This window comes from Olea europaea, chromosome 17 (assembly GCF_002742605.1).
Source record: "Olea europaea var. sylvestris chromosome 17, O_europaea_v1, whole genome shotgun sequence".
Taxonomy (NCBI): domain Eukaryota; kingdom Viridiplantae; phylum Streptophyta; class Magnoliopsida; order Lamiales; family Oleaceae; genus Olea; species Olea europaea.
Genome location: NC_036253.1, coordinates 560,656 through 587,037, shown reverse-complemented (window position 1 = coordinate 587,037; position 26,382 = coordinate 560,656). Strand labels below are relative to the sequence as shown.

Below are 26,382 nucleotides of genomic sequence, written 5' to 3'. Positions count from 1 at the left end.
ATCTCAATCGGACATCGGATGAGAAAGTTATGCTAAAAATACTGAAGGACGCGCAGTTTGTCGTTTTCGACAGAATGGGGTGCCCTCGTGAAAATAATAGCAAACTCGGCTCCGCAACACCCATTTTGGGCACCGAGGCGTCGGATACGTGGGAAAACACATTTTTATGTGTTTGGACTCTTTTCTTGGCTCAATTCAACCCTAATTCGTCCAAGACCCCCAACATACTATAAATACCATTCAAAAAATCCTATTTTCAAGAATATGGAAGGGGCCAAACACAACAATTGAGGGGCTAAGATTGAAGACAATTCAAAAGGATTCAATTACAATTCAAAGAAGGAATCAAGGGAGGGAAGAACAACATAAAGGGAAGAAATTGAATATCTATATCCTAGTTTTTTCTACTATCTTTCTTTTGTTTTCTTACATAAATTTTTGTGTTTCCATAGATTATATCATGAGCTAAATTCATATTCTAGGGTTTGATTGTAGCTGGTCTGATTATGTTATAGCTACTTTTATTTAATTTTCCACATATGTTTAATTGTATCTTGATTTTAATGCTTTCAATTAATTGGCCACTAATTGAATGATTTGATGTTTTAAATTCCGACGCTCGAGAGAGGCAAATTTAGGCACCATCATAGGATTGACATAACATAGGTTTTATGGGTTTCAAGAGAAATTATAGAATATATGAAACTTACTTCATAAAAGAATCAAGACTTAAATAAATTTTTTATTTTGATTCGGAATAGAGATATTGGAATTGAAATTTAGGATTAATTTCTAGCCGACGCTCAAGAGAGGGGGTGAGAAATACATTAGGATTCTTTCTTTTAAACATGGAAAAATTGACTAGAATAACTGAACATAATTGAATTGTAATTGATAGTTAGGTGAAATCATTCCCTAGGCTTCTCCATCTTGATTTATTCGTATAATTTGCATCCCTTAAATTCGTCACGAAAATCATAATTAGATTAGGTAACAATGTTGATTTCAAATTTCATTTGTCTAGATAAAATAGAAGCTATCCAATTATAGTACTTGATAGAAATTAAATTACAATCCATGTGGGTTCGACGCTCTTATTTCAAAACTATATTATAAAGCTTGACACAGTACACTTGAGGTATAAATCACGTTGCATAAAACGCGTGGCAAAAACGAAAAGGAACCATGACTGGAAGAACCACTTCCGAAGTACCTTCATTCGAAGTAACCACGTTTGAAGTAACATCAATGTTGTTTACAAAAATCATTTCTGTTTAAAAGGGCAGAAGATCAACCACATACAGGATCACAAGGAGTAGGAAAATTAAACTGAAATTTAGTTTAAGCGAGTAAAATAGAAATTTAATAAAGAAATCATTAAAAAATTTCGTCTCAAGATTGTTGTTTTTAAATGCACCAAGTGACTCCTTTTTAGCAATAATACAAACTTATCAATACCCACCCGTACCTACTCATAATCAAATGGAAGATCGGACAAAATAACACCAAAAAAATGAAATGCAAAATAATAGAGGCAAGAATTGAACTCTTTGTCCTTAAAACGAAATTGCCGCGTACAGGTGCTGTCGTTGGATTGGTAAACATCTCCCAAGATACAATAATCAACTTCAAGTGATTGTAACACTACAAATCACGAGAAATGGAGAACCATGAGTGTTTTTGAGCTCCTTTGAATGGAAAACAAAGGCTGATTTTGTGTAGAATTTTGGCAATGCTTTTGATGTTACATGATATATTCTATGAATGCATAAAATGGATGTGAATGAATTTTAGAGGTTGAGGTGTACACGAAGTGAAACAACCCAAAAATCAACCTGTTTCATGAAGAATCGCACATGTCGATCTGTCGCTCGCTTACAGCCAGGCTGCCGCTCGAGCGTTCAGGGCAGTGATGTTGCCACTCGCTTAGCGTGCAACTGCTGCTCGAGCAGTAGTGTTATATTAGGTGATCAAGGATAAAAAAATTCACACAGAAACAGATAATTCTGAAGATACAATTTGAAAATTTAGCTTAAAACATATAATAGTAACAGACTTGTGTCATCTTTCTTTTCAGAGCATGCTATCAGCTCGAGCGGGAAGTCTTCGGAAGTAATTGCTGGGGAGTGAAGGCATTTTGCTTCTGAATCTTGGGTGCCTTAGAAGATACAAACCAGCTAACAAAGTCACTATTTTGAAAGGTGTTATGTAAAGAAAAATTGCTGCAAAAAGGCAGATAACTATGAATATGCTGGTTGCTCTAGGATCTCTCCAGCCTAGTAGAGCATGAAATCTCTCCCCCTGTGTCGCCATATCACCAATCACGGTTTGTATCCTTCCCGCGATACTTCTAAGTCTATCGTACCTCATGCGGATGATGTCTTGAGGCTTGGATGTTGGGAAAGTGTCGAACTCTTCATCGAGTTCATCGGGGTGTACTGCGTCAGCCCCAGAAAGTCTAATGTCCATGTGTGGAGGATGCCTTGGCCTCGACCGGTAATTCCATAAGCCGATCAGAAACATGTAAAGGAACATAGTCGGGGGGATTAATTCCGGATAGCAGATTAATATGCAAAAGAGGACATGAACAAGAATTGTGGTGACGGGCTTCTTCCAATGACAAACTTCGTCAAGCCAATTGCTTAAGGAGAATAGGCCTGAAAAGAGCGAAACGATTCTGAAGAAGTTGGCTTTGCTTCGTCTCATGCTCCACATGTGGGAATCAACATCCAGCATGTATTCAACGACTTCTTTTCTCAATGGAGGTTCGGCTCGTCCAAGCCTTGAAGCTACAATATTCATGGCCTGAAATCTCAAACTGTCCAACTGGTTTACTGTGAAAGGATGAAGATAATGCATTTTTGGCAGCAATGGACGACCGTAAAGATATATCATGTGTGCTAGAGATAAACAAGTGAATCGGAATGCTATTTGGAGTTCTCCCATCTTCTTGACTCCAGACTTGTTCAGGACAAGAAGTGGATAAGAATGAGTGTAAATCCGGTCTGTTTCTAACGTGGATAATCTGATTCTTACCTTTCCAATTCTCGAGTCATTTTCCGGCTTCTCGTTCCTTCCCAAGTGGCAGTTATCGAAAACTCCCAGTGTGATCACTGTGCAGGGATCATAAACCTCCCAAGTATATTGCTCATTCCATTTGGGATTGAAGCTTTCAACTATTGTTCTCGTTCTCACCCATTTCAGTCCGTATTTTGCCACACAATAAGCATCTGTGCTTTCTCTGCCGTCCTTTTTCTTCATTGGGAGAAGCCCTTGTGCACTTAAGATTCCCACTTCAAGGATTCCAATTGGCTGCTTCCATAACTGCCTAGCAGTAGGGCGTTGATCGCTGATGTACATTGTTGATTCATCTAATACATGGTAACCACCTTCAAGACAGGCTCTGATATGAATCCTTGTTGAAAACTTGTGTTGCTTCCTCCTATCTCCCTCTAGAACTCCAAACCCGAGCTTCTCGAGGTCAAACCACCGAGAATGAACTGGTCGGTGATCCAGTCGTCTTTCAAAGTCGCGTAATTGCAATTTTATCCTCCCAACAACTTCATCCTTTGAAGCTGTTTTATTTTCAACAGTGATTACTAATTGCTCTTCAAAAGGCTCTGCTGCTACGAAAACAAGGTCTTCGTTCCAGAGCGGGTTAGGTGTTCTGATTGGACATAGGTTGGTCTTAAGTATCTGATTTCCAACTTGAGCTTTTGCAAAAACTTGAGGGGGTTGGCTTTTGTCTTGAGATTTTACATCTTGTGCTTCGATTATATTGACTCTGAGGTACCACAATTTAGGCGAAACGTAGACCTTTGTTCGGACGCTGAAAATGCCTTCTCCTTTAACTGAAGTAGCATCCGAATGCCATGCTTCTGGGAATGCTTCATCCGCTTGAGTTCCCATCCAAACTGCAAGCATGATTGCCCCTCTTACCTTGCTTTCTCCTCGATGATCCTCTAGCCTATACCACTGAGGCGCCAAAGGGCTATCTGGTGGAACCCGAGTAGGCACTTCATTCATGTCAAAAACCACCTTCCCTATATAGTCGTCTTTCGCAACCATCGCTTTGTCTCTAACAAAGACTTCAAGAACCGACGACTGAATCTTCTCTTTCGAGAACGTGAAAACTTGGTTCCACTCCGGGTTTGTTTTCTTCTCAAAATGATGCGTCTTGCCTTTATAATTCCCAAGTTTCACTTTTACATATGGATCGCAGTTTCCCGTCAGTGGATTTGTCGGCAAGTCTTTTGCCCTCACAACTCGAACATAAAGATAATACATCTGTTCGACAAGATCATAAGTACTCGTGACCCTGTCACTACTAATCCACCCTCCTCCACCTCGAACTCCTCCATGTGGCCACCTCTCTCCGAGCTGGGGTTTTGTGTCCTTAATTTTATACTCATCCTGTGGATTAGAAGATGCCTGTGGGTTCATTTTCTTGCTTGTCGAGTGATCCTCTCAACGTTTATACGTGTTTTCTGCTACCCAATAACAAGATATTCAATGCTGGAGTAAATTCCAATGTACTGATCTCACAACTATTTCCTGCAGAATGTTTTTTATAGCCGTAGGAGAAATTTGAGAGTCTGTTGAAAGACAGTTTCAGCTTTGATAATTAAAGCCGCAAGCAAATCATTTTACTAGCTGAATTTGTTGATAGTCTTCATATCCTTTTCTGATTTGAGCCTTGTATCGTAAACTTCATGAGGAAGTTATGCCAAAAAAATCTGATGCTGATGCTGATGCCAATGTCAAGTTTGTGCAGTTTCTTTTTTTATTTTTGATGTTGAACGTGCTAGGACTTTAAAGGGAATTGAGTTCTATTATGTAGCTTCTGAAGTTGGCGCCATAGTATTGGAAAAGCATAACAACAGGTGTTTGATGCCCTATTTGTGATGACAAGAATAGACTTTTTAGACTTCAAATTTGTAGCATTCTGCTTTTTGAGATTCTTGGGTTTTGTTTGGTGACAAATTCAGCAATTTTTACCCTTTCAACTCTTCTTTTATAAACTTTCAAGAATTTCGGGATTAGAGGCTTTAACAATAAATTTTAGGTTGGTTAGACGAATTTTTTCGTTGCACAATCCAGTACCATGTTAATTAGAAGATTCAAAGCATAGGCTGAGTACTCGATAAATTTTGGGTTGGGTACATAAATTTCTTCTTGTCATGTTTAGTTTCTTATTACAGCTATTGAAAAATCTAAAGCAATTAAATTCTTGACGATCACGATCACTCGTTTTAAGCGTGGGTGGAGCTTAAGGAAATGCAGTGAGTAATAAAGAAAGCTTATGGGTATACAAACATGGTAGTAAAGATGCTTAACCTTTATTCTTCTATCTGTATTCTCCTTTAATTCAACTTTCTTCTGCCATTATTTCTACCTTTATCAAAAGTGAACATAAAGATGCTTTTTGGCTCAGTTTCCATTTATATATTTATTAAAAAGTAGATTTTACTATTTCTTTTCTTTAATTCCAAACCCACATAAAGAGAGGGAGGGGGGGGGGGGGGGAAGCACACGTATAGTATAAAATAAGAGAAATTGCAATATTAGTCCCTAACCTTTCATTATAATTGTACAAACAATCCCCATTGACAAAAAATGACAAATTTTTGCTCAGTTATCATGTGAGTCGACAGCAAAATGGACAAAACAAGGACTTGGCAACAAAATGAAAAAGATTTTAATTACTTTTCGTTTTACGATACACAGGTGGAGGTTTTGACAAAGGATCTCATAACATAATAGTAGATAGCAAGGCTCTAAAACGATTTGGCAAACTACCACTACCTTCACGGCTTCACTGTTTTACGCATTGATTTTAATCATTTGGCTTGATAAAATCATGGCAAATGTTCAATCATTTCAAACTCATATTTCAAAGGAAGAAGATACTATAAAAATGAATACACAACTCTATTGAGATTGCCAAGAATTTTCAATTAGAGAGTAGATGTTACAGCACCACTTCTGTTCATCACAGATACATTATAATCAAGTATACAAGTAAGAATTAGAGATGAAGAAAGACTTACAGAATCAATTATTTGGTCACTTTCTTCACAAGCTATAGTAGTGTCACAAAGGAGATTCTTTCCATTGTAGTCTGTCGAGTGCATCCACAATTGCCCTGCGGAACTCATCATTATGAAGAAGGAAAGACGATACATGGCCACCAGTAACCCATCTCACTTCCGAACCTGGCCAAGCCTTTTGAAGCTCGACTACCGAGTGCTTTGGGATGTAGCCATCATCCTAAAACAATTAAATGTATTATATGAAGAATCCGGTTTACCTTAAGAATCCAAGAAGATTGATGGAAGGATCCTCGGAGAGGGGAAAGCAAAAGCATCTACTGAACTGAATCGTTTAAAAGTTTAGGTTGTTAATGGGAACACATTCATATCTTTAAATTTCAATTATCAACATGTCCCCTCATGTACAGGGTTCATTCTAATCAAAGGCTAACATGAGCACAATTTTCATTAATGTTTGCAGTGAGAATTTGAACTTAGTACGTTTGCATATCTTATGTGAACCACCTTGTCTAAAATCTCAAGTTGCTAGAGCACGAAGGCAATTATTTATTTAAGCTTAACCTTCATCAGCATGTCACCACAGGCATGTACAAGTTTTAAATTTAATGCTTACTCCCAATATGATCACAAGAGTCTGCTATTCCTTTTCTTGCAGCCCTTCAATCATGGCTCGAATTCTAAACACATAATACATGCTAAATGGAGAAGTCAATGTGACCCTATTACATGGCCTACCTTACGGACACACAGCCAGAGAGTTGTTTCAATTAAAGCGTAAAATAAAATTATGAGAACTAAAAGACAAGACATAGTCAAAGGAAATTCTTTCTATATGTAATGATATTATAGCATTACAAGCTAAGATTTCATAATAGTATGAAACTTGAGATCAAGAAAAACATGGAATATTTAAATAGAAAAAGTAACATTATGTTGAAATAGAAAAGTGGTATGAATTTATTTTTTTTGGAATGTAAACTGTGAGATATATTTAACTTACAGTAGCAGCAACAAATATAACAGCATCGGGATTTTTGGGAATTGGGAACTGTGTAACATCTGTAAGAGACAACACATTTCGCATCCGCTCCCTAACCTCCTCAATTGTTGTTACAGCCTTCTGAGCAGCAAGTTCGTCTCTCAGTGCCTCCCATGCAGTGGCATGCTTTAGAATCCCTTCACAGAAAGCTACAACAGCAGAGTGTGGAGAGAGAAATGGAAGTGTAGCAATAGGTGTAGGGTGCAAGGATCCAACCATAGCTGCATGCACTCCTCCTAGATTTATAGAAGAAAATACAAGGTTTACAAAATGAGAAGAAATTAAGATGAACTGTCAGATAAATTCCTCTAAATTCAAGTATCCTTACATACATGCCAACTTTTCGTATAATGGAAGATATAAACAAGCTTGAGTTAAAATTATAATAGTTCTTCATTTCTCTTCTCTAATGTTCTTCAGATAGAAATCTGGAAAGGGAGATCATACAAATCACTCTCGAGAAAATGGAAAATGAAAAGAGGAAAGCTACTTTACAAATACATGATAATATACCATGCTGATACACAATTCCAAGCATTGAGAAGAATATTAACCCCGACATGACAAAATATGCAGTGATCAGCATTAATGGATATTTGTGTTCATGAATATGTATATATACAAGCGCGAATGTCCATGTGCATGTACATATTTGGGTATACAGCTGAAGTTTTAGAAAGTAAACTTCGCGGTGTCTGAAATTCATATACCACCTTTAAAAATAAATACAGGCTTAAAGTTAATGGTAACAATAATAAACACTCTAAATATTCATGCATGTACCCAGAATAGAGTTTCTGGTGTCAGACTTCATTCAACATTTTAATGACTTGATTCAGGTGATAACCCAAAATTTACATCTGTACCAGTAATGCTCCACTTGTCTCCACGACAATCTTCTTAAAGCAGCATTTAATGTACTAAGTTTGCCGGACTTGTAAGGTGTCATGTATCCATCAGTGTAAAAATAAAAAAAATAATAAAAAAATTACAGCATGATCAAGGTAAGATCAGAAACTTACCCCCAAAAAAAATAAAATAAAATAAATACAGCGTGATCAAGGTAAGATCAGAAACTTACCCATGCTAAGTCCACACACACCCATTTTGCCGAACCCTGCTTCTGAGTCTAACCAATATAGAAGACTACGGGCCTCTTCGATGGTGACTCTTCCTAATAAGAGTAAGTCGCTAACACACAAAAGTTTTGCACCACGTTGCAGCATTGGACGTCTTCTTCCATAGAAAGGGCTGCAACAACATATTTAGCTTGAATTAGATCTTCGTAACATGAGAAGAAGTCTTCAATTTGTTTAAGAGTTCCATGGCAACCTCTCGAGCACCATGGTTGCTATGTTTTCCTTTAACAATGGTCCACCAAGACGTAATCTCCGTTCAAATGTATGGTCTCCAGTGCCTAAGAGGGAAAGAAAAACATTAAGCTCAAATGCTCAACTTTGATTTTTCATTTTTTTAATCATCTTAGACAGTAAGAAAGAATTCTTGGCACAGTTGTAACCAATGGGAACAGATGAATAGTTAACTTCAAATGATTTATATATCTATAGTTTTAGAATTTTATCAGAACAATTTATTCAATTTCAGTACATTGCATTAGTATCTGTTATCTTGTTTTCCGTAGCGGCACACACAATTCCAACAAAAAACATGTGGGACGGCAGAATAAGGATCATTGTTCATTAGTCTCTCACTCATTAGTATCAGACCCAAATTGTTTCTTCTCTCTATTCCCTCTATATCTCATCTTATTTCCTAATGAGTACTGGTACTCTGAATAATTATCTTGAAAGGATGAACTATAAGCAATAGGTTACACCTACAAGGGAATTTGACAACTTGAAAATGGTTATCGCAAACTGCGCTTCTAGTTGTCCTCATAGCCAGAATTTGATTTTAATTAACAAACTCTCTTGCAAAAATTCAATCAAAATCTAATAATATAACAGAGGGAGAGGTAACACTATTTATATTTGAAAAGGACTTGTATGATGAGCAAGTTTATATTTGAAAAAAGGCCTATATTCCAAATGTCTTTTACAATTTTGAATAACCTACAAAACTGAGTGGTCAACAAGCTTACCCCCACCAACAAGCATGTTCTTTTGACTAAAATATAAAGAGGAACACCAAATGTATTCCTTTGCATCTAAAAACTACAGTTAAAGAATATCCAGAACACCTCAAACAGAATTGTATTGAATCTTTTGTAACTCTATGACCAGTTTGTTTAATGCACTGTAGCCCTTCCCATATGTATTGCTGGAAAAGTACATTTTATTCGAACAACAATGCTATCAAACTAAGGGTCCTCATAGTGGCATGAAAGGATAGATGATTTAAACATTCAAAGGCTCAGATTAGAAAACTACTACGTCAGTTTGACTCCAGGTTGTTCGTCAGTACAAAACATTAAAAACTCAATGAGAAACATCAACCTCAAGCAACTTTAGCAAATGGATTTCCCTTAGTTAATTAAACATGTAATCTCATGGTAAATAATCAACCATATCTGAGAGAAGGTAAATTTAACTTCTTGAATTAGGTAAGTATTAAGCCCAGAATTTGCAGGACTCTTCATTAGCATTTGTTCACCAGTTATCTTCAAAGGTTCACCGCTAGAAGGATTTAAAAAACTACCACAAAACACGTCATTTTGGTTTACCCTCCCTCTTATAACTTGTTCTGTTTACGTCACTACATTCTTATGAACGTGAAGAGTCTATACAAAACATGTCTCCACCTTCCAAATTATTCTTCCTTAATTCATTCTCAATTGGCACCACCGTCACTTATAGTATATATTTTATTTCTTATCTTGTCTGTTTTAGTATGCAACAAATCCATCTTAGCATCCTCGATAGAGCGTTCCTCTTATTGGTATCTTTTACAGCCAAACACTCATAAATCACGGTCGGTCGACTTGTAGCTAAATAGAAAGATATATAATAATTTCTAAGAAACTTTTGCCGAATGAGAAGGCATGAAGATACGATGTCAAATCTTACTGCCCTACAATAAGAAGGACACAACTTTACTAAACCAGCAATCATAGACACAAATAAACTTATTCCTTTCAATTGTTGACAAACTTACACAATCACATCAAACATAAACTGGGTACCTATATGTCACAAAATTGTTATAAGTCATTACCTGCAAGGTGAAGCACACAGGCCATCTTTTGTGGAGGCAAGAACTTTGGAGCAAGAAAAGCAACCCTGGCATTGTGACTTTCAGGAGGCAATGCATTAAGAAGTTGCTCATCACATGGTGTCCTAAATACCCCTTCTCTAAGAACAGCAGTTTTGGATTCCCAAATTGTTTTCCAAATTGGTTGCACCAATGTAGGAGGCCAATTCTGTCCTACATCAGGGAACAATTGCTTTATCATTTTCTCCAAAAGCTCAAGTTTTGTGCCACCCCACCCTCTTGAAAAAAATGGTGGACTTATTTTCGTTCTATGCAATAATGCACCATATACATGATCCAAAACATAGAAAAGGGTTCCAAGATTAACAGTCACCATTTTCTAATACAACCCACAACTTTATTTTGCAAGGCAACCCAAAAAACCAATGAAAAATTTGATTTCTCAATCAATTCAAAATCAATCCAAGTCAGTATAGAACAGTATCGGCTCGAAGGAGATTAAATTTACAAAAGTTTCCCCCAAGAATTTCAATTTATGTGAGGAAAAAAGGAAAATATTTGTTGGTCGAATAAGAAATGAAATCTTAGGTCCAAATTTTGAAGAGTATAAATCGATTCAGATCTCATGGATATCAATAACAAAATATAGATCAAAGAAAAATGCAAACATTGCTAAAATTTATACACATATGCGCATTGAATCAAAGAAGAAAAGAGAAAAAAATGTGTATAAGCGAGTCAAAATACGATATAGATTGCAGAGAAAGAGATAGAATATTGGGTTCTTCAATACGAAAACTGCGGGCGGAGAAGAAGGTTGAGACAAGGTGGAATAGAGTACGGGGATATGCCACCTCAGATTATCCGTATTGTATTTTGGACTTATAAGAGCATGTTTGCCTAAGCTTAAAAGGTTTGCTTATAAGTAAATAAGCAATATTAAAAATAAGTAAGTTATTTATTTTAGTGGTACGATATAACTACTATGAAAACGGCAATTTTTTGTACTTATAAATCGGCAAAAGTTACTTATTTAATGTTAAAAAAGTGTATAAGATGTGACAATATATATGGACAACTTACAAAAATACCCTTAAAATTATACGTGTTTTGAAAAATCATAGGAAAAGTTTTTAGGAAGTAAAAAATATTGTATAAAATAAAAAAGTGACACAATGTCACTTTTTTTAATAAAAATTGTGACATTTTTTTAAAAAGTAACACAAATTCAAAAAAAGTGACACGAACACTAAAGAAGTTATACAAACTCAAAAAAAGTGACACAAACTTAAAAAAAAGTAACAAACATCAAAATAAAATCATCCATTTGTGCAGCACCAGTAATCGCGTTCTCAACATAATCAGCATATCCAGGACAATTCACGTATGGTTCTTAACATAATCAGCATGTGCATTGTCCACATGCTTATTATGTTAGAAAAATATAATATATTATGTCATTTTTTTATCTTCTTTAAAAAGTGAGAAATATTTTTTAAAAAAAAAAAGTGACAAACTTAAAAGGTGACAAAAAAAACTCAAAAAAGTGACACAATGTCACTTTTAAAAGTTTAGTGTCACTTTTTTATTAAAAAATGACATACGATCTCACTTTTATAAAAAAAAATGATGTTTACCACTAAAAAAGTGATAAAAATTTCAAGAACGCGATTGAAAAAAAAAGTAACGAACAGTACAAAAAAGTAACAAAATTTCAAAAAAAAAGTGATAAAAATTAAAAAAAGTGATAAATTTTAAAAAGTGGTATAGAAAAAAGTGACATACACTAGAAAAAAGTGGCAAATTTAAAAAAGTGATAGAAACCAAGAATGTGAGAAATGTTAAAAAAAAAAAAAAAAAAAAAAAAAAAAAAAAATTAAAAAAAGAAAAAAAAAAAAAAAAAAAAAAAAAAAAAAAGACAAAAATTCAAAAAAGTGACGAATTCAAAAAAGTGACACAATTTTAAAAAAAGTTACACAAATTAAAAAAGTGACAAACACACTCTTGTTCTCAAAACGATCAGGTTTAAGGTTTATGGTTAGCGATCAGGTTAATGTTTTAGAGACACACATAAAACAATGGGCATATTAGGCCCAATACGCTATTAAATTAACCAAATTGAATAATACACTTTTAAATAAAATGAAATACCTACCACGTAATTAATACGTCCTAAAAGCCAAAAACCCCCCAAATTAGATCCCTAATTCACATTCCAGAAGAGAGGATTCCCTATGCTTTGAATTCTTCTTCTGCATTTACTTTCCCAAAACAGCCATTGCAAACGGTTGTAATTACACCGACGAAGAAGAAAACAACTAATCCATCGGTGCCGTCGAAGCTGTAGTGGAATATAATACAGAAAGTGGCGGTGAAGGCTTTAGATGCGATGGAAGCTGCCTTGGTGTTATGTGAGTTACAACATCCACTCCCTAAGATTTGTTGACTCTGGTGTTCAAATTGCTGGAAATTTTGCACCTGTGGAGGAGCAGCCTGTTATGCCAGTCGAATGTATTAGTTTTATGCTTCAGGTGAGTTATATGAGCGCTAATGTCCCATTTTGAACCTTTTTTATTTTTCTATTTTGAATCGGTCGATGAGGCTGAAATAAATTGAAGTTTAAGTTTAAATAATTGTCCTCTCGTTCTATTTTCACTTTTCACCATTGCTTTTTATATTAACTTTGAAGGTTGTGGGTGTGTTCAGCCACATGGATTCTTCAATAGATCACCGGCAATGGACCTATCGTCTAATGCTTGGGAGACGGATGCTAAGGAGAATGACGTGAAAGCAAAGCCTTTGTCATCTGGTGTAATAGCAAAGCTTTGAAGGGATAGCCATGGATTTGCTGTTTTCGGGAGAAATTCTGGCTGCCTCTCCCTCGCATGAAAGTTGAAACAGTCTTGTATTTCTGATTTTACTGACTTTTTTGCTCGTATTTGTGTTATTATGTCGAGTATTCGCTTAAAATATGTTGGATTGTGATAACTGGGCATTCAATGGTTTCTGGTTATGCAATGGCCCGGAATACGGAGCAGGGATATGCATTGTTTCTACAGATGCCAGGGAGTGAAGGAAAACGTGAATTCCAGTATGAGTTCCACACTTGCCGGTTTTATTGTTGTTATTGTTGGAGAGAAAAGTCAAATTACATACTTCCTCTTGACTTTGTTTTATTTGAATGGATAATATATCGGATTAGAGATTTATTTTGTTCTACTGTGATGCTTCCCATTTGAATTGCGAACTGATGTTCTAGTTTTAATGCTCATTGATTTGGAAGAGGGTATTTTGTGACTGTGTTTATGACTAGAAACAGAAATAGATAGGGCTGATGTCGCGAAATTGTTAGGAGTTCTACGCTAACATTAAGCCTAATTGTTTTAGGGCAACTTACAAAAATACCCTTAAAATTAGATGTGTTTTGAAAAATCAAAGGAAAAGTTTTTAGGATGTAAAAAATACTGTATAAAATAAAAAAGTGACACAATGTGACTTTTTTAATAAAAATTGTGACTTTTTTAAAAAAAGTAACACAAACTCAAAAAAGTGACAATTAAAAAAAAAGTGACACGAACACTAAAAAATTGATACAAACTCAAAAAAAGTGACAAAAATTTAAAAAAAGTAACAAACGCCAAAATAAAATCATCCATTTGTGCAGCACCAGTAATCGCATTTTCAACATAATCAGCATATTCAGGACAATTCACATACGGTTCTTAACATAATCGCATGTGCATTGTCCACATGCTTATTATGTTAGAAAAATATAACATATTATGTCATTTTTTTATCTTCTTTAAAAAGTGAGAAATATTTCAAAAAAAAAAAAAGTGACAAACTTAAAAGGTGACAAAAAACTCAAAAAAGTGACAATCTAAACAAGTGACACAATGTCACTTTTAAAAGTTTAGTGTCACTTTTTTATTAAAAAATGACATACAATCTTACTTTTATAAAAAAAAATGATGTTTACCACTAAAAAAGTGATAAAAATTTCAAGAGCGCAACTTGAAAAAAAAAAAAAAAAGAAGTAACGAACACTACAAAAAAGTGACAAAATTTCAAAAAAAGTGACAATTTCAAAAAAGTGACATACACTAAAAAAAAAGTGGCGAATTTAAAAAAGTGATAGCAAACAAGAATGTGAGAAATATTAAAAAAAAATGACAAAAATTCAAAAAAGTGACGAATTCAAAAAAGTGACACAATTTAAAAAAAAGTTACACAGATTAAAAAAGTGACAAACACACTCTTGTTCTCAAAACGATCAGGCTTAAGGTTTATGGTTAGCGATCAGGTTTAAGGTTTTAGTGACACACATAAAACAATCAGGCTTAATGTTAGCGTAGAACTCCTAACAATTTCGCGACATCAGCCCTATCTATTTCTGTTTCTAGTCATAAACACAGTCACAAAATACCCTCTTCCAAATCAATGAGCATTAAAACTAGAACATCAGTCCGCAATTCAAATGGGAAGCATCACAGCAGAACAAAATAAATCTCTAATCTGATATATTATCCGTTCGAATAAAACAAAGTCAAGAGGAAGTATGTAATTTGACTTTTCTCTCCAACAACAACAACAAAATCGGCAAGTGTGGAACTCATACTGAAATTCACGTTTTCCTTCACTCCCTGGCATCTGTAGAAACAATGCATATCCCTGCTCCACATTCCTGGCCATTGCATAACCAAAAAACATTGAATGCCAAGTTCTCACAAGCCAACATATTTTAAGCGAATACTCAACATGATAACGCAAATACAAGCAAAAGTCAATAAAATTAGAAATACAAAACTGTTTAAACTTTCATGCGAGAGAGAGGCAACCAGAATTTCTCTCGAAAATAGCAAATCCATGGCTATCCCTTCAAAGTTTTGCTATTACACCAGATTACAAAGGCTTTGCTTTCACATCATTCTCCTTGGCATCCGTCTCCCAAGCATTAGACGATAGGTCCATTGCCGGTGATCTATTAAAGAATCCATGTGGCTGAACACACCCACAACCTTCAAAGGTAATATAACAAGCAATGGTGAAAAGTGAAAATAGAACGAGAGGACAATTATTTAAACTTGAACTTCAATTTATTTCAGCCTTATCGACCGATTCAAAATAGAAAAATAAAAAAGGTTCAAAATGGGACATTAGCGCTCATATAACTCACCTGAAGCATAAAACTAATACATTCGACTGGCATAACAAGCTGCTCCTCCACAAGTGCAAAATTTCCAGCAATTTGAACACCAGAGTCAGCAAATCTTAGGGAGTGGATGCTGTAACTCACATAACACCAAGGCAGCTTCCATCGCATCTAAAGCCTTCACCGCCACTTTCTGTATTATATTCCACTGCAGCTTCGACGGCACCGATGGATTAGTTGTTTTCTTCTTCGTCGGTGTAATTACAACCGTTTGCAATGGCTGTTTTGGGAAAGTAAATGCAGAAGAAGAGTTCAAAGCATAGGGAATCCTCTCTTATGGAATGGGAATTGGGGATCTAATTTGACGGGTTTTTGGCTTTTAGGACGTATTAATTACGTGGTAGGTATTTCATTTTATTTAAAAGTGTATTATTCAATTTGGTTAATTTAACAGCGTATTGGGCCTAATACACCCATATAATATCGAGTTTCAGGCTTGTATGTTTAAACGTTTTTTGTGTCTCAACCTGCATTAGATTTTCAAACAAGATTCTTCCTCTTTTGTCATGCTTGCTCACCCTACATTTTTTTTGCCTTCTAGAACATTAGTCCCCAAGATTGAAAACGAGTGTTATAATATTTGCAGCCTGATCTCAAAAAATTGATTTTTTTATCGTTATTTCACTATTCCAATCGTAATTTTTGGCTTCTTCTCTCACAGGTTGACCCCACTTTTCTTTTAACGGTCAAAAAATCAATTTTCAAAATTCCTCCCAAACGGGGCCTTGAATGTCACATATTGTTTATCTAGCAAGATTATACTACAAATTTTTTACTTATTTTTCTTAGTCGCTTAGCAAACATGGTGCTATAACAACAATAATTTGGGGGGCCAGTGGGATAAATTGCAACCTTAAACAAAGAAAACGTGTATAGCTTAAATAAGCAATTGAGAAAAATAAGTGATCATTTCTCATTACTAGATAATTACCTAAGCTTTGTCCACTTGCCATTTGGTCTTTTCTTATTGTATCAAAATCAAGTCACCTGCTAACCTCAATAATCAAAATAAATGAATGTTACTTGTCAACCTCAACTCTTTGGTAACAACTAAACAAGGTAAATTAAACTATTAATATATTAAGGAAAATTCATAGGGCCGGTTCCAAACAATTTTAATGTGTACTAGATTGTTCAATGATTGGGCTTAGTTACATCTATGAGTTCCGAAAATTGCTCATGTTCTCGAAGAATATTCTATTACACGCTCTTCTTATTTGGATTGGCTTGAGAGGTCACCGAGTTTTAAAGAAATTTCCCTCGAAGGACAACTTCGTGTTCCTCACTTTTCACTGCAGTTGCAATCCGTCCCAATGCTTTGAGGAGACACCCCAACAAAATGAGTAATTAAAGTATCAAAACGAGTTGTCAATCTACTGGAACTTTCATCTTTGAACTGGCTACTAGAAAATATAGACGGAGTTTGTCTTTCTAATGACAATCTTGATTGTTTAGCATAGAAAATGTAGTGCATGCATTCTTTTACTAACTACTTAATGTGATATCTGTAAAAGAAACATTCATAATTTCCTGTGATCACGAGTGGAAATTCTTGGCATGAAGTGCTAAATTGCAATAACCGACGGATCAACGCGTAAAATAGGATAACAAACCAAAGGATGAACCATTGCTGCAGAAAATCCTGCTCCTTCTTCCATATTAACCTTATCTGCTCCTTTTATTTTCCAATCAAAGCATTGGATTACTCCTGCAAGTGTTACATGCAACACTGATGTAGCTAGACCAGCTCCCGGGCAACCTCTACGTCCACCTCCAAAAGGCACGTAGCTGAAATTCTGGCCTTTCATGTCCTCGGGATCATCATGGCCAATCGCGTTTATAGTATTGATCAAGAACCTCTCTGGCACAAATTCTGCCGCATTTTCCCATGCGTTTGGATCACGATTGATTGCATACAGATTTACTACGACCCTCGAATTTTTAGCTATGGGAAAACCATTGATCTTGCAGTCCTCCCTGCATTTTCGGAAGACCAAGGGCAATGAAGGGTGTAGTCGAAGAGTTTCTTTGATAACGGCATGCAAGTAAGGAAGATTTGGGACATCTGATTCCTCGACTAGCCTGTTTAACCCCACAATGTTGTCGATCTCGCCCTGAAGTTTCTTTAAGGCCTCTGGATGATTAAGGAGTTCTGCCAGTGACCATTGTAAAGCCACACTTGTTGTATCAGTACCTCCCAAGAAAAGATCCTGTCAAATACACATTTCTAATCAGAATCGGTTTCCTGATGAAATATGTAATTTCTCAAGTAACTTTTACTTGTATCGATTACATATTTTATCTATACTAGTACTCGTTTCAGATTTTCCTTAATTGCAAGTTCGTTGCACAACTTTGAATGTGCCTGAGAAGCATGATAAATATGATTTTAGCTTATTTGTCTTTCTTAATATTGTCCAATACTATCTATTTCATCCTACCAAACATGCCGTAGGCAACTAGGATTGGAAAAATTGTAGTGTAGAACATGTTGTTTGAGAGCACCGTATTTCTGCTTCTAACATAAAAAAATAAGAAGACAATTCTACTTAAAAAAAGGAGGCGATAGACTAACCAGAAAAAGGCCCTTGATACCAGCTTTAGTAAGCTTCACATCAGAAGTTTTATCTTCCGAAATCCTTAAGAGAATATCCATCATATCCTTCTCTCGTTTTCCACCTCGAATCTCCATCTCATGTTTTGATATAATCCGATCCATTAAAGCATCGAATCGGAGCAAAAGGGCTTTCACCTTTCTTCCTGCCCCAAACACATCATACCTCTTCAACAAAGTAAATGCTTCTCCCAAGCTTAGCAACCCTGAAATAAGTGTTATACCCTTAGCCACTTCCCTTATCTCTGAAGTCTCATCCGCATTTGTTGAACACCTCGTGCTCATTGTCATTTGGGAGATCAAATTGTTCGTCATTGCCATAAATTCTACTCCCGCATCACATCCCTCTCCCTCCTCTGCTTTCTTCACAAAAATTCTCAACAGATCTATCATCTCTTCTCTCCTTGTATCAGCAAACCGATTAATCTGCTGCGTCGAAAGAATTTCCATCATGCATATTTTCTTCAAGAAAATCCAATATTTCCCATAATCCAATGTAGAAAACAATGTATCCTTATATATTTGGTAATCCGAGGAACCAAATTCTGGCCTGGCTGCGAATTTAATATCATGAGTTTTGAACACTTCCTTGGCTATAGCACCATTAGAGACAACATATGAAGCGGTTGCGCCAGCACGAATAAGCATAAAAGGCCCATATTTAGAAGATAAGTTCTTGAAGGAAATGTGCAAAGTGGAGCTCAGCAAATGCAAATGGCCGATCACCGGCAGAGCTGCCGGGCTCGGCGGCAATGGAATATTTTTTTTGGAATTTGCACTCTTTTTGATGAAGGAAAGAATCCCAACTACAAGTATTATGCAGATGGGAAAAAATAAGTACTGAAATTGAGAATCGATAATGATTGCCATGGCTGATATGAAGATGATTAGGCTTATAGATAATATGTACATATATATATGGTGAAAGATTGATAATTATAAGATTAGGTCATATTCATTGTAGTTTGATAGTGCTGGGGAATACACCGACTATGTGCATATCGAAACAAGGTTTCGACTTATCGAAATGGAGTTTGAGAAACTAACCAATGCTTATCGAATCTGACAATTTCCATTCTTGAATTAAAACATGTGATTCTTCATATCGAACCTTCCATAAACCATATAAACAAAATTAATCATTTTCTAAAATCAAGTAGAAATGAAATCAGAAAAAATTAGATATAAGTTATGCGATTGGTCGAGGCGAGTGTAACTCTTTCCTTAAGATGAATTTGCCCCGTATCGGTGCTAACGGTTTTCCGACAATCATCTCCCAAGATGCAACGACCACGTCAAGCTATAGGAGCACTCCAAATGACTTTGACCAGCGAACTTGAACTGAATTCCCTCTCTACCAAGAAAATGTATGAAAATGCTATGGAATTAGAAATGAAATAATTGCAAGAAGAAAATGAATGCTCAATGTAATTGGTATATCCAAAATCATGTCCATAGAGTTCTATTTATAGATGTAAAAAGGGTGCAAATGAAGTAGTATGGATCAAAACATGCATCATTCCAAAAAGTTGCAACACTTGGCCAAAAGCTGCATCCTTTCGAAAAGTTGCAACACTTCATTTCTTCCAACTTTAATCTGCAATCTCTTATTCATCCGGAATTGGTTTCGAGATTCCAAATATACCATGACGATCTACTCGACAAGTAGAATAAATTGGTCTATTTACTTTTGTAATTTGATCATCGGATCAAATCTGAATATTTGGTCGAAGTTGACACGTAGTCACACCTTTTCATTTTCCAATTTTTGGTTAATTATTTGAACCAATTCCTACAAATAATCGTGAGTAGTTAATCAAATCTAGGGATGGCAGTGGGGCGGGTTTGGGGCGGGGTACCCCCCGCCCCGTTTCTTGTCCCGTATAATTTTTTTTTAAATAAAGTTAATGTCTAAAATAAACATTCGAAAGTCGAAACAAACACTGTCCAAAAAAAAAGAACAATTGCAATTAAAATTACATTGTCATTGTACTAAAATTCATTTTTTGATTCAAAATTTGTCATTTTTCAGACTTCATGACTTCTTTCATCAACAGAAGTAGAGATCACACAAGATGGATCCTGAAAAACAAAAGAATATTGTAATCAATATCATTATAATAACTACGATTAAAATTTACATTATCTAATAAAGAAAATTACCTCTTCATCAACATCCTCATCATTCATCTTGAAGCAAGATCCAAAATATGCAGACGGCATAGAATTCACTATTAATAAAGTAAAATAATTAGTAATAAGAAAATAAATAACATGAACAACAGAAAAGCAAATGTTTATATACATCTTATCGTGAATATCGGCCCATAACCAATCTTGAGCACACATTAAAGCTTCCAAAGTTTTGGGATGAAGCCTATTTCTGTGTGGACTAACAAATCTACCACTAGTACTGAAAGCAGATTCAGACAGTAGATATCGGGATGGCCAAAATTAGGGATGGCAGTGGGGCGGGTTCGGGGTGGGGCGGGGTTAGGTTAAGGTTGCAAAACTTGTAATTAGGATTTTTTTTTTTAAACTTGACGGGGCGGGTTCGGGGCGGGGCTGTCCCGTGACCCGAGACGGGGCAACACTCCCCGCCCCCCCCCAGACCCTCCACATCAACCCATCGGGGCGGGGCGGGGAAAACTGCCATCCCTAATCATATCATCAGGGAGAAAAATAATAATTCCACGATGAAACCTAAGCCGGAAAAGACAATATGGAGATTGCTTATTGATTCGTTTCCTTGCACAAGGCATCCTTTTTTTTGTTGTTTTCTCATTGCCAATATGAGATAAAAAGTTAAATAGCATATTATTCTTTTATAGAATATGGGGTCGAACCTTGGGCAAAATAATCGAAAAATCGATTAAATCAATCAAATCAAACCGACTCGGGTCAGTTTGGGTCAGTTTGACACAAATAATTGGTTTGGTTTGATTTGGTTTGGTTTTCTTTTAAACAAAACCATAGTGAATTGGTTCGATCATAGTTTGAAATCCCAAACCATTAGTTAACTATACCAACTTAATCCATTTACATGTTTATCTTTTTATCTTTTTTTTTTAATTAAGAAAAATAAAAATCAAAAGATGAGCACTAATGTCATAACTATATCACGATTCTCTCCGATCTGTGATGTTGTCGATGAGCAATAGCACTGAAAATTTCCTTTCACAAACTCATTATATTGTAATTAGCCTTTTTTCCCTACTCAATCGGTCAAATTACATAATGCATAAAAAGACAACAAAATTCTTAAGTTTTTTGTTAATCTGGTACATTAGGCTTCTATTTCTGATGCAGTAGAAGCATAGGAAGAACGAACGGAATCTGACATGTACCGCATGCACAATAACTGGTACAATAGGCTTTAATTTCTGATGTAGTTGAGGCATATGAAGAAACCAAAGAATTGATCAATTAAACTCGTTGATTCGCGTTGAATGCCTAGAATTAGATCAAAAGACCTAAAGAAACTGAGTATTTTGGGACCTCTTGGTGGTGCCTTTCATATCTTCTCCTAAAGTCGAGACTCGAATGGGGTATAAAACACGCAATAAGACAAATGAGTGCGTGCATTGAATCATACAATTCGTTTTGTTATTCTAATCATGCACTGAATTTTTTTTTTCTTTATTACTGTTTTCAATTTAGGGCAAATAAAGCTAAAAACAAAAAACAAAAAAAAAAAAAAAAAAAAAAAAAAAAGGTGCTGCAGGAAAATTAAGCTTGGATTCTTAACATGTAATTCTTCAGCATATTTTCTGCTATTGTGCAACACCAGCAGTCAGTTTATTACCTCAATTTTCACAATAAATTTAAGTTGATATTATGAATCGTTTTTTTATTAATTGATAAGTTTATCTATATAAGTAACAAAGTTTTAATCTACACCCTTTTGCTCTGGTGAGACCTCATCACCACTGAGAACAAAATTTTCCCACTAGTTTCCATAGATTATCCACATAATTCAACCCAATACTTTCATACAATGATCAGAAAAAGAATAATTCTACAATGATTAGTAAGAACAGATATCTTAAATCCCTAATCTAACAAGCATGTGAATAAGTCCATATAAAGAAGAAAAAAGTAAAGCCTTTTTATGAACATCAATACAAAACCATCAATCATTGTCTGCATAACAGCTGCAGCAAAATTCAGACTATAAACCAACAATTATTACTGTAATCTGATTACATCAGTGACACACGAGTATCATCAAGACATGAACCTCAAAAGACTATGCTACGTAGCAGAATTAAGGATATAGAGATATATCTAGTCAAACCTGGGATTCTGATCATCAAGAGATGATCATATCCATCCAATGCAGGTCAGTCGTTCACTCCTTTCCTGTGAAATCCCACCTCAACCTTGATTGAGAACTTCAAGATAAATTGCCCAATTTACCGCATCGACATCAAAGTCCTAACCTTTTTTTCCCTCTCAGCTTTCCTAGCAGAGGGAGTCCGCTTCAGTTTGCGCAACTCTTCCATCACCACCTTCTCGACCGTGTCAATTGAGTTCAGCAACATCTTCTGAGGAGTTGAACAGCCTGAATCTTCGTCCTTCTTATTGGTGATATCAAGCAATAATTTGGGTACCTTACCAATTGATGCTGAACAACGACTAGTACCAATGGTTGGCTTTGGGGAGATCATACAAGTAATATGCTCAAGTGGAGCACCTGGTGTAGACAGAAAAGGATAATGAACTTGCTGGTCCTGGAGAATAGGACTCCCAGTTTGTAGGCCTTCACCTTCTCTCAAGCGAGATCTTCTTTCTATTGCCTATATATGTATATTGATTAAATAAATAAATATTATATTCATATAGACATAAATTAAATTTCCTCTAAGTAAAAACAAAACAATTATTCATGACCAAACGTTAATGTTCTATAATGTCAAGAGTATTCATTACATAGCTTGATATATGGTTAATCGCAAGCCTCAACATAATCTGTTCTTGTTTTTCAAATAAAAAGCCAATAGGTCTTCCCACTGTCACCTCGACAGCTTCCCAGAGGTTTTGAATCAATTTTTGCACCTTTTCAAGGATATAATTGACTAGTTATTCAAGCTGGTTTCTTATTTTTCTAGTTGAGCACATTGTTTCGAACTGATTCTTATAGACTGTACAATTTTGGCTACAAGAAATAAATATATAGTTTAGGTTCCAGATAATAAAAGGAAATAGAAATTGCATGTACTCTGTTCTAGCTGCACTGCTTATTTTAGGAGACCAGGCAGTGGACACCAAGCTTTGAGTTGACATGTGAAATGGAGGACTTGAATGATAATTGAAAGACTAGGTATTAAACTCTAAACCATCAAGGACGATAAAACAGACAAGAATTTGGAAGCTTAGACATTTAACATTGCAGATATTAAGAGAAGAAAATGAACGACCAATATAATCCATCTCAAAAGCAGTGATATGAACTAGATCTATAAATTGCATGATGAATAAGACACTTCAGAAGGGGGAGGGGGGAGGAAGAGAGCAATAAATGCTGTCATATTAATCAATTATCAATCCAAATCAGCAACAAATGTAAGTATTCAAATATGTTTATGCTTGTACCATGTAGTTAATTATAAAAATGACAATAAGATTTCAACCATCCATGACTCATAACGAATACAAAAATTCAGAATAGAATCATATAACTAGACAATTATGTATAGATACAGATGCAAACCTAGGTCTACAAATTGATTGATGCTTAAGAGAACCAGTTATTCCTCTATGATCCTAAAGATTAGAATAGGGGCAGGCTCTAGCCCAAACCCATTGCTCTAATTTAGCTTATCAAAGCTTTGATTTTGCGAACAAGTAGTTGGCACTATGATCTATGCCTGCTCATATTGACTAGATTCCAAATTTGTCCATTTACAAATGTGCTCTACAAATTGCTGCTGTATGTCTCTAGTTTCTGTTAGATTGAACTGCTGCGGTACTGTTTTTTATTAATAACAAGATTTTTTTATTGGATTGCCATCCTATGGCTCTTCATTTCAAATGGAGAGTTTTCCATATTAAAGATTGATTGTGTTTAATGTGCACGTTGATCTTTTCAGTATACTCAACCTGAGAGAGTCACATACTAAGCTTGAACAAACGAGGGATTATAGTTATATCCCATCATAAAAAACATGAAAGAGATTATCGAGTAAAGACTCAAGACTATCGTTAAACTGCAATCAAGCATAATCCCATCTAAAATTTGACTGAATATAACCACCAATGCATGTACAAAAGAACATCCACAGAAACAGAATCGAAGGGCTAGACAACCATGGGCACAAAGAAAATGAAAATACCAGATGATTAACCTATCACCAAGACCAAAAGAAGTAAGATTGAGAAAGCATGAGTTAACCATTACCCTTACGACCGAAGTAATATCACGAAGCGGTGTTCTTGGATACCAATAAGGTAGCACACTTCCACGCCCTCCCCGTCCACGTCCTACAGTCGGAGAAATATTTTCTTGGCCAACATTCTGCCCCTGCCTAATTCCTGGTGACCCCGGAATACCCCTCCTATGACCACCACGACCTCTTCTTGTAGCACCAGCACTAGCAGCAGCCACGCCTATTGTTCCATGTATACCGGTCATCATTGTATCCCTCCACCTGAATGGAGTCCCACTACCTCGTGCCAACTCAGGCTCGTCTTCCAAAACAAAAAATACAGTATCACCCCTACCTGCATTTTCACCCAAAGTGATTGACCTCAACCTTGGTCTGTATGTAGCTATAGGGTGCTCGGCCCTCGATAACCTGTCTCTTGCCTCCGGCATTATAGAAGTAATCTTCATCGACGAGAAAACAAAATAATAGAGTATTAATGACTCAATGTTTGGTCCGTATGATAATGATGCAAGAACATGATGTTTTAGAGAAACCCAGGCGAGGAAATATGATTTTCCAGGCACCCATAAATGTGTCTTAGGCAGAAAACCAAGTTTATATAGTGAACTAATGGAGGGTTCTTGAAAGAAAATGACAGTTATCAGTGTCACAAATCGATTTTAATAGTATGACGGTATTTTCCGGCGACCCAGAAATGTATCTTATAACAGAAAAGGAAGTTTCTCCGGTGAACAAATGGTGGATTCTTGCGAGAAAATGACAGCTACCCAGTGTTACAAATCGGATTATAACAATAAATTAGAGAACATCCCATCAACCCATTTCACATGACGTCATTTCCCGATGACCCTTACGTCAATTTTCATATTTACAGAAAACCAAAACAAAGAAATTTCCGCGTACCTGGGAAGTTTCTTGGAGGTATTTGTTGAAATTGAAGTGATTCTTGTAAGGTCGATAGTGAAAGTGCAACAATGTAGTTCAATGGCTGTGCATCTCTCTGTGTGTATTGGGGGTCTATAAGGATCGTAGAAAGAGAGAAGCTCGAAGAGAAGTGAATTGGCAAGTTTTCAAATGAAATTTGGGCGGTACTTTATACACTGAAAATTTTCAGTTTTTACGAAATCGAAATTTCGATGACCAAAAACGATGTCGTTGAGGGCGGGATTAGAGTAAATTCTAAATACCATTTCAAATTTCAAATTTTGTTGATTTGCTTGTAGCCTGTTTGGGCCCCATTTTTTCACCCAAAAAATTGATTTTTTGACCGTTATTTCACTATTCCAGCCATCATATTTGACTTCTTCTCTCACGGGTGGACCCCACTTTTCTTCTAACGGTCAAAAAATCAATTCTCAAAATCACTCCCAAACAGCCTCTTGGAAGCCGGTCTAACGCTTAAAATAATTTCAATCGAATGAATGCATTGTAATAATTTTTAGAACATATTCGGTAGTGATTATGAAAATTGATTTTTTTATCGTTAGAGAGAGAAAATGAATTTCACCTGCGAGTGAAAAAGTCGAATATGACGATTAAAATAGTAAAATAATTATCAAAAATTTATTTTTTTAGGTAAAAAATTACTACCAAATGTCGCTTAAACTTCCCATCTTGCAATCATTAATTTCAATTTGGGTAACTTTTTGTCCAATTCCATGTAAGGATAATCAAAGACCCTAGAATCAATTACATTTAACTATTAAGGCCCTGTTTAATTGTAACATTTTCCATGGAAAATGTCACATCCAAGGAAAATAATTTTTACTTTGACTATTTGATTTTCATGTGGAAATAGAATTCGAATTCTTATGTACAACCATTTAAAGCACATTTTTTGTCAATTCCATGGAAAACGAATTATTATGGGTATGGTGGCTTTTTATTTTCCAACTTAGGTGGAA

The 26,382-nt window shown here is 35.7% G+C and overlaps 4 protein-coding genes across 4 annotated transcripts; all 4 read right to left on the bottom strand.

Moving 5' to 3' along the window:
- Positions 1 to 1,817: 1,817 nt before the first annotated feature.
- On the bottom strand, positions 1,818 to 4,871 carry LOC111365927 (FT-interacting protein 1-like). Its single transcript, XM_022986489.1, has one exon. The coding sequence runs from the start codon at positions 4,441 to 4,443 to the stop codon at positions 2,074 to 2,076; it is 2,370 nt and encodes a 789-aa protein (XP_022842257.1). The 5' UTR covers positions 4,444 to 4,871; the 3' UTR covers positions 1,818 to 2,073.
- A 1,036-nt stretch (positions 4,872 to 5,907) lies between these two features.
- On the bottom strand, positions 5,908 to 11,122 carry LOC111365926 (protein ABHD18). The gene is made up of 5 exons (XM_022986488.1): positions 10,267 to 11,122; positions 8,425 to 8,509; positions 8,174 to 8,343; positions 7,054 to 7,328; positions 5,908 to 6,270 (listed from the first exon to the last, which is right to left on the bottom strand). The coding sequence occupies exons 1-5, from the start codon at positions 10,637 to 10,639 to the stop codon at positions 6,094 to 6,096; spliced, it is 1,080 nt and encodes a 359-aa protein (XP_022842256.1). The 5' UTR covers positions 10,640 to 11,122; the 3' UTR covers positions 5,908 to 6,093.
- A 5,718-nt stretch (positions 11,123 to 16,840) lies between these two features.
- On the bottom strand, positions 16,841 to 18,981 carry LOC111365925 (cytochrome P450 93A3). Its single transcript, XM_022986487.1, has 2 exons — positions 18,051 to 18,981; positions 16,841 to 17,685 (listed from the first exon to the last, which is right to left on the bottom strand). The coding sequence occupies exons 1-2, from the start codon at positions 18,957 to 18,959 to the stop codon at positions 17,041 to 17,043; spliced, it is 1,554 nt and encodes a 517-aa protein (XP_022842255.1). The 5' UTR covers positions 18,960 to 18,981; the 3' UTR covers positions 16,841 to 17,040.
- A 3,192-nt stretch (positions 18,982 to 22,173) lies between these two features.
- On the bottom strand, positions 22,174 to 25,551 carry LOC111365924 (protein POLYCHOME). The gene is made up of 3 exons (XM_022986485.1): positions 25,382 to 25,551; positions 24,490 to 24,918; positions 22,174 to 22,888 (listed from the first exon to the last, which is right to left on the bottom strand). Exons 2-3 carry the CDS (start codon positions 24,904 to 24,906, stop codon positions 22,505 to 22,507), a joined length of 801 nt encoding a protein of 266 aa, XP_022842253.1. The 5' UTR covers positions 24,907 to 24,918; positions 25,382 to 25,551; the 3' UTR covers positions 22,174 to 22,504.
- Between the last annotated feature and the right edge of the window lie 831 nt (positions 25,552 to 26,382).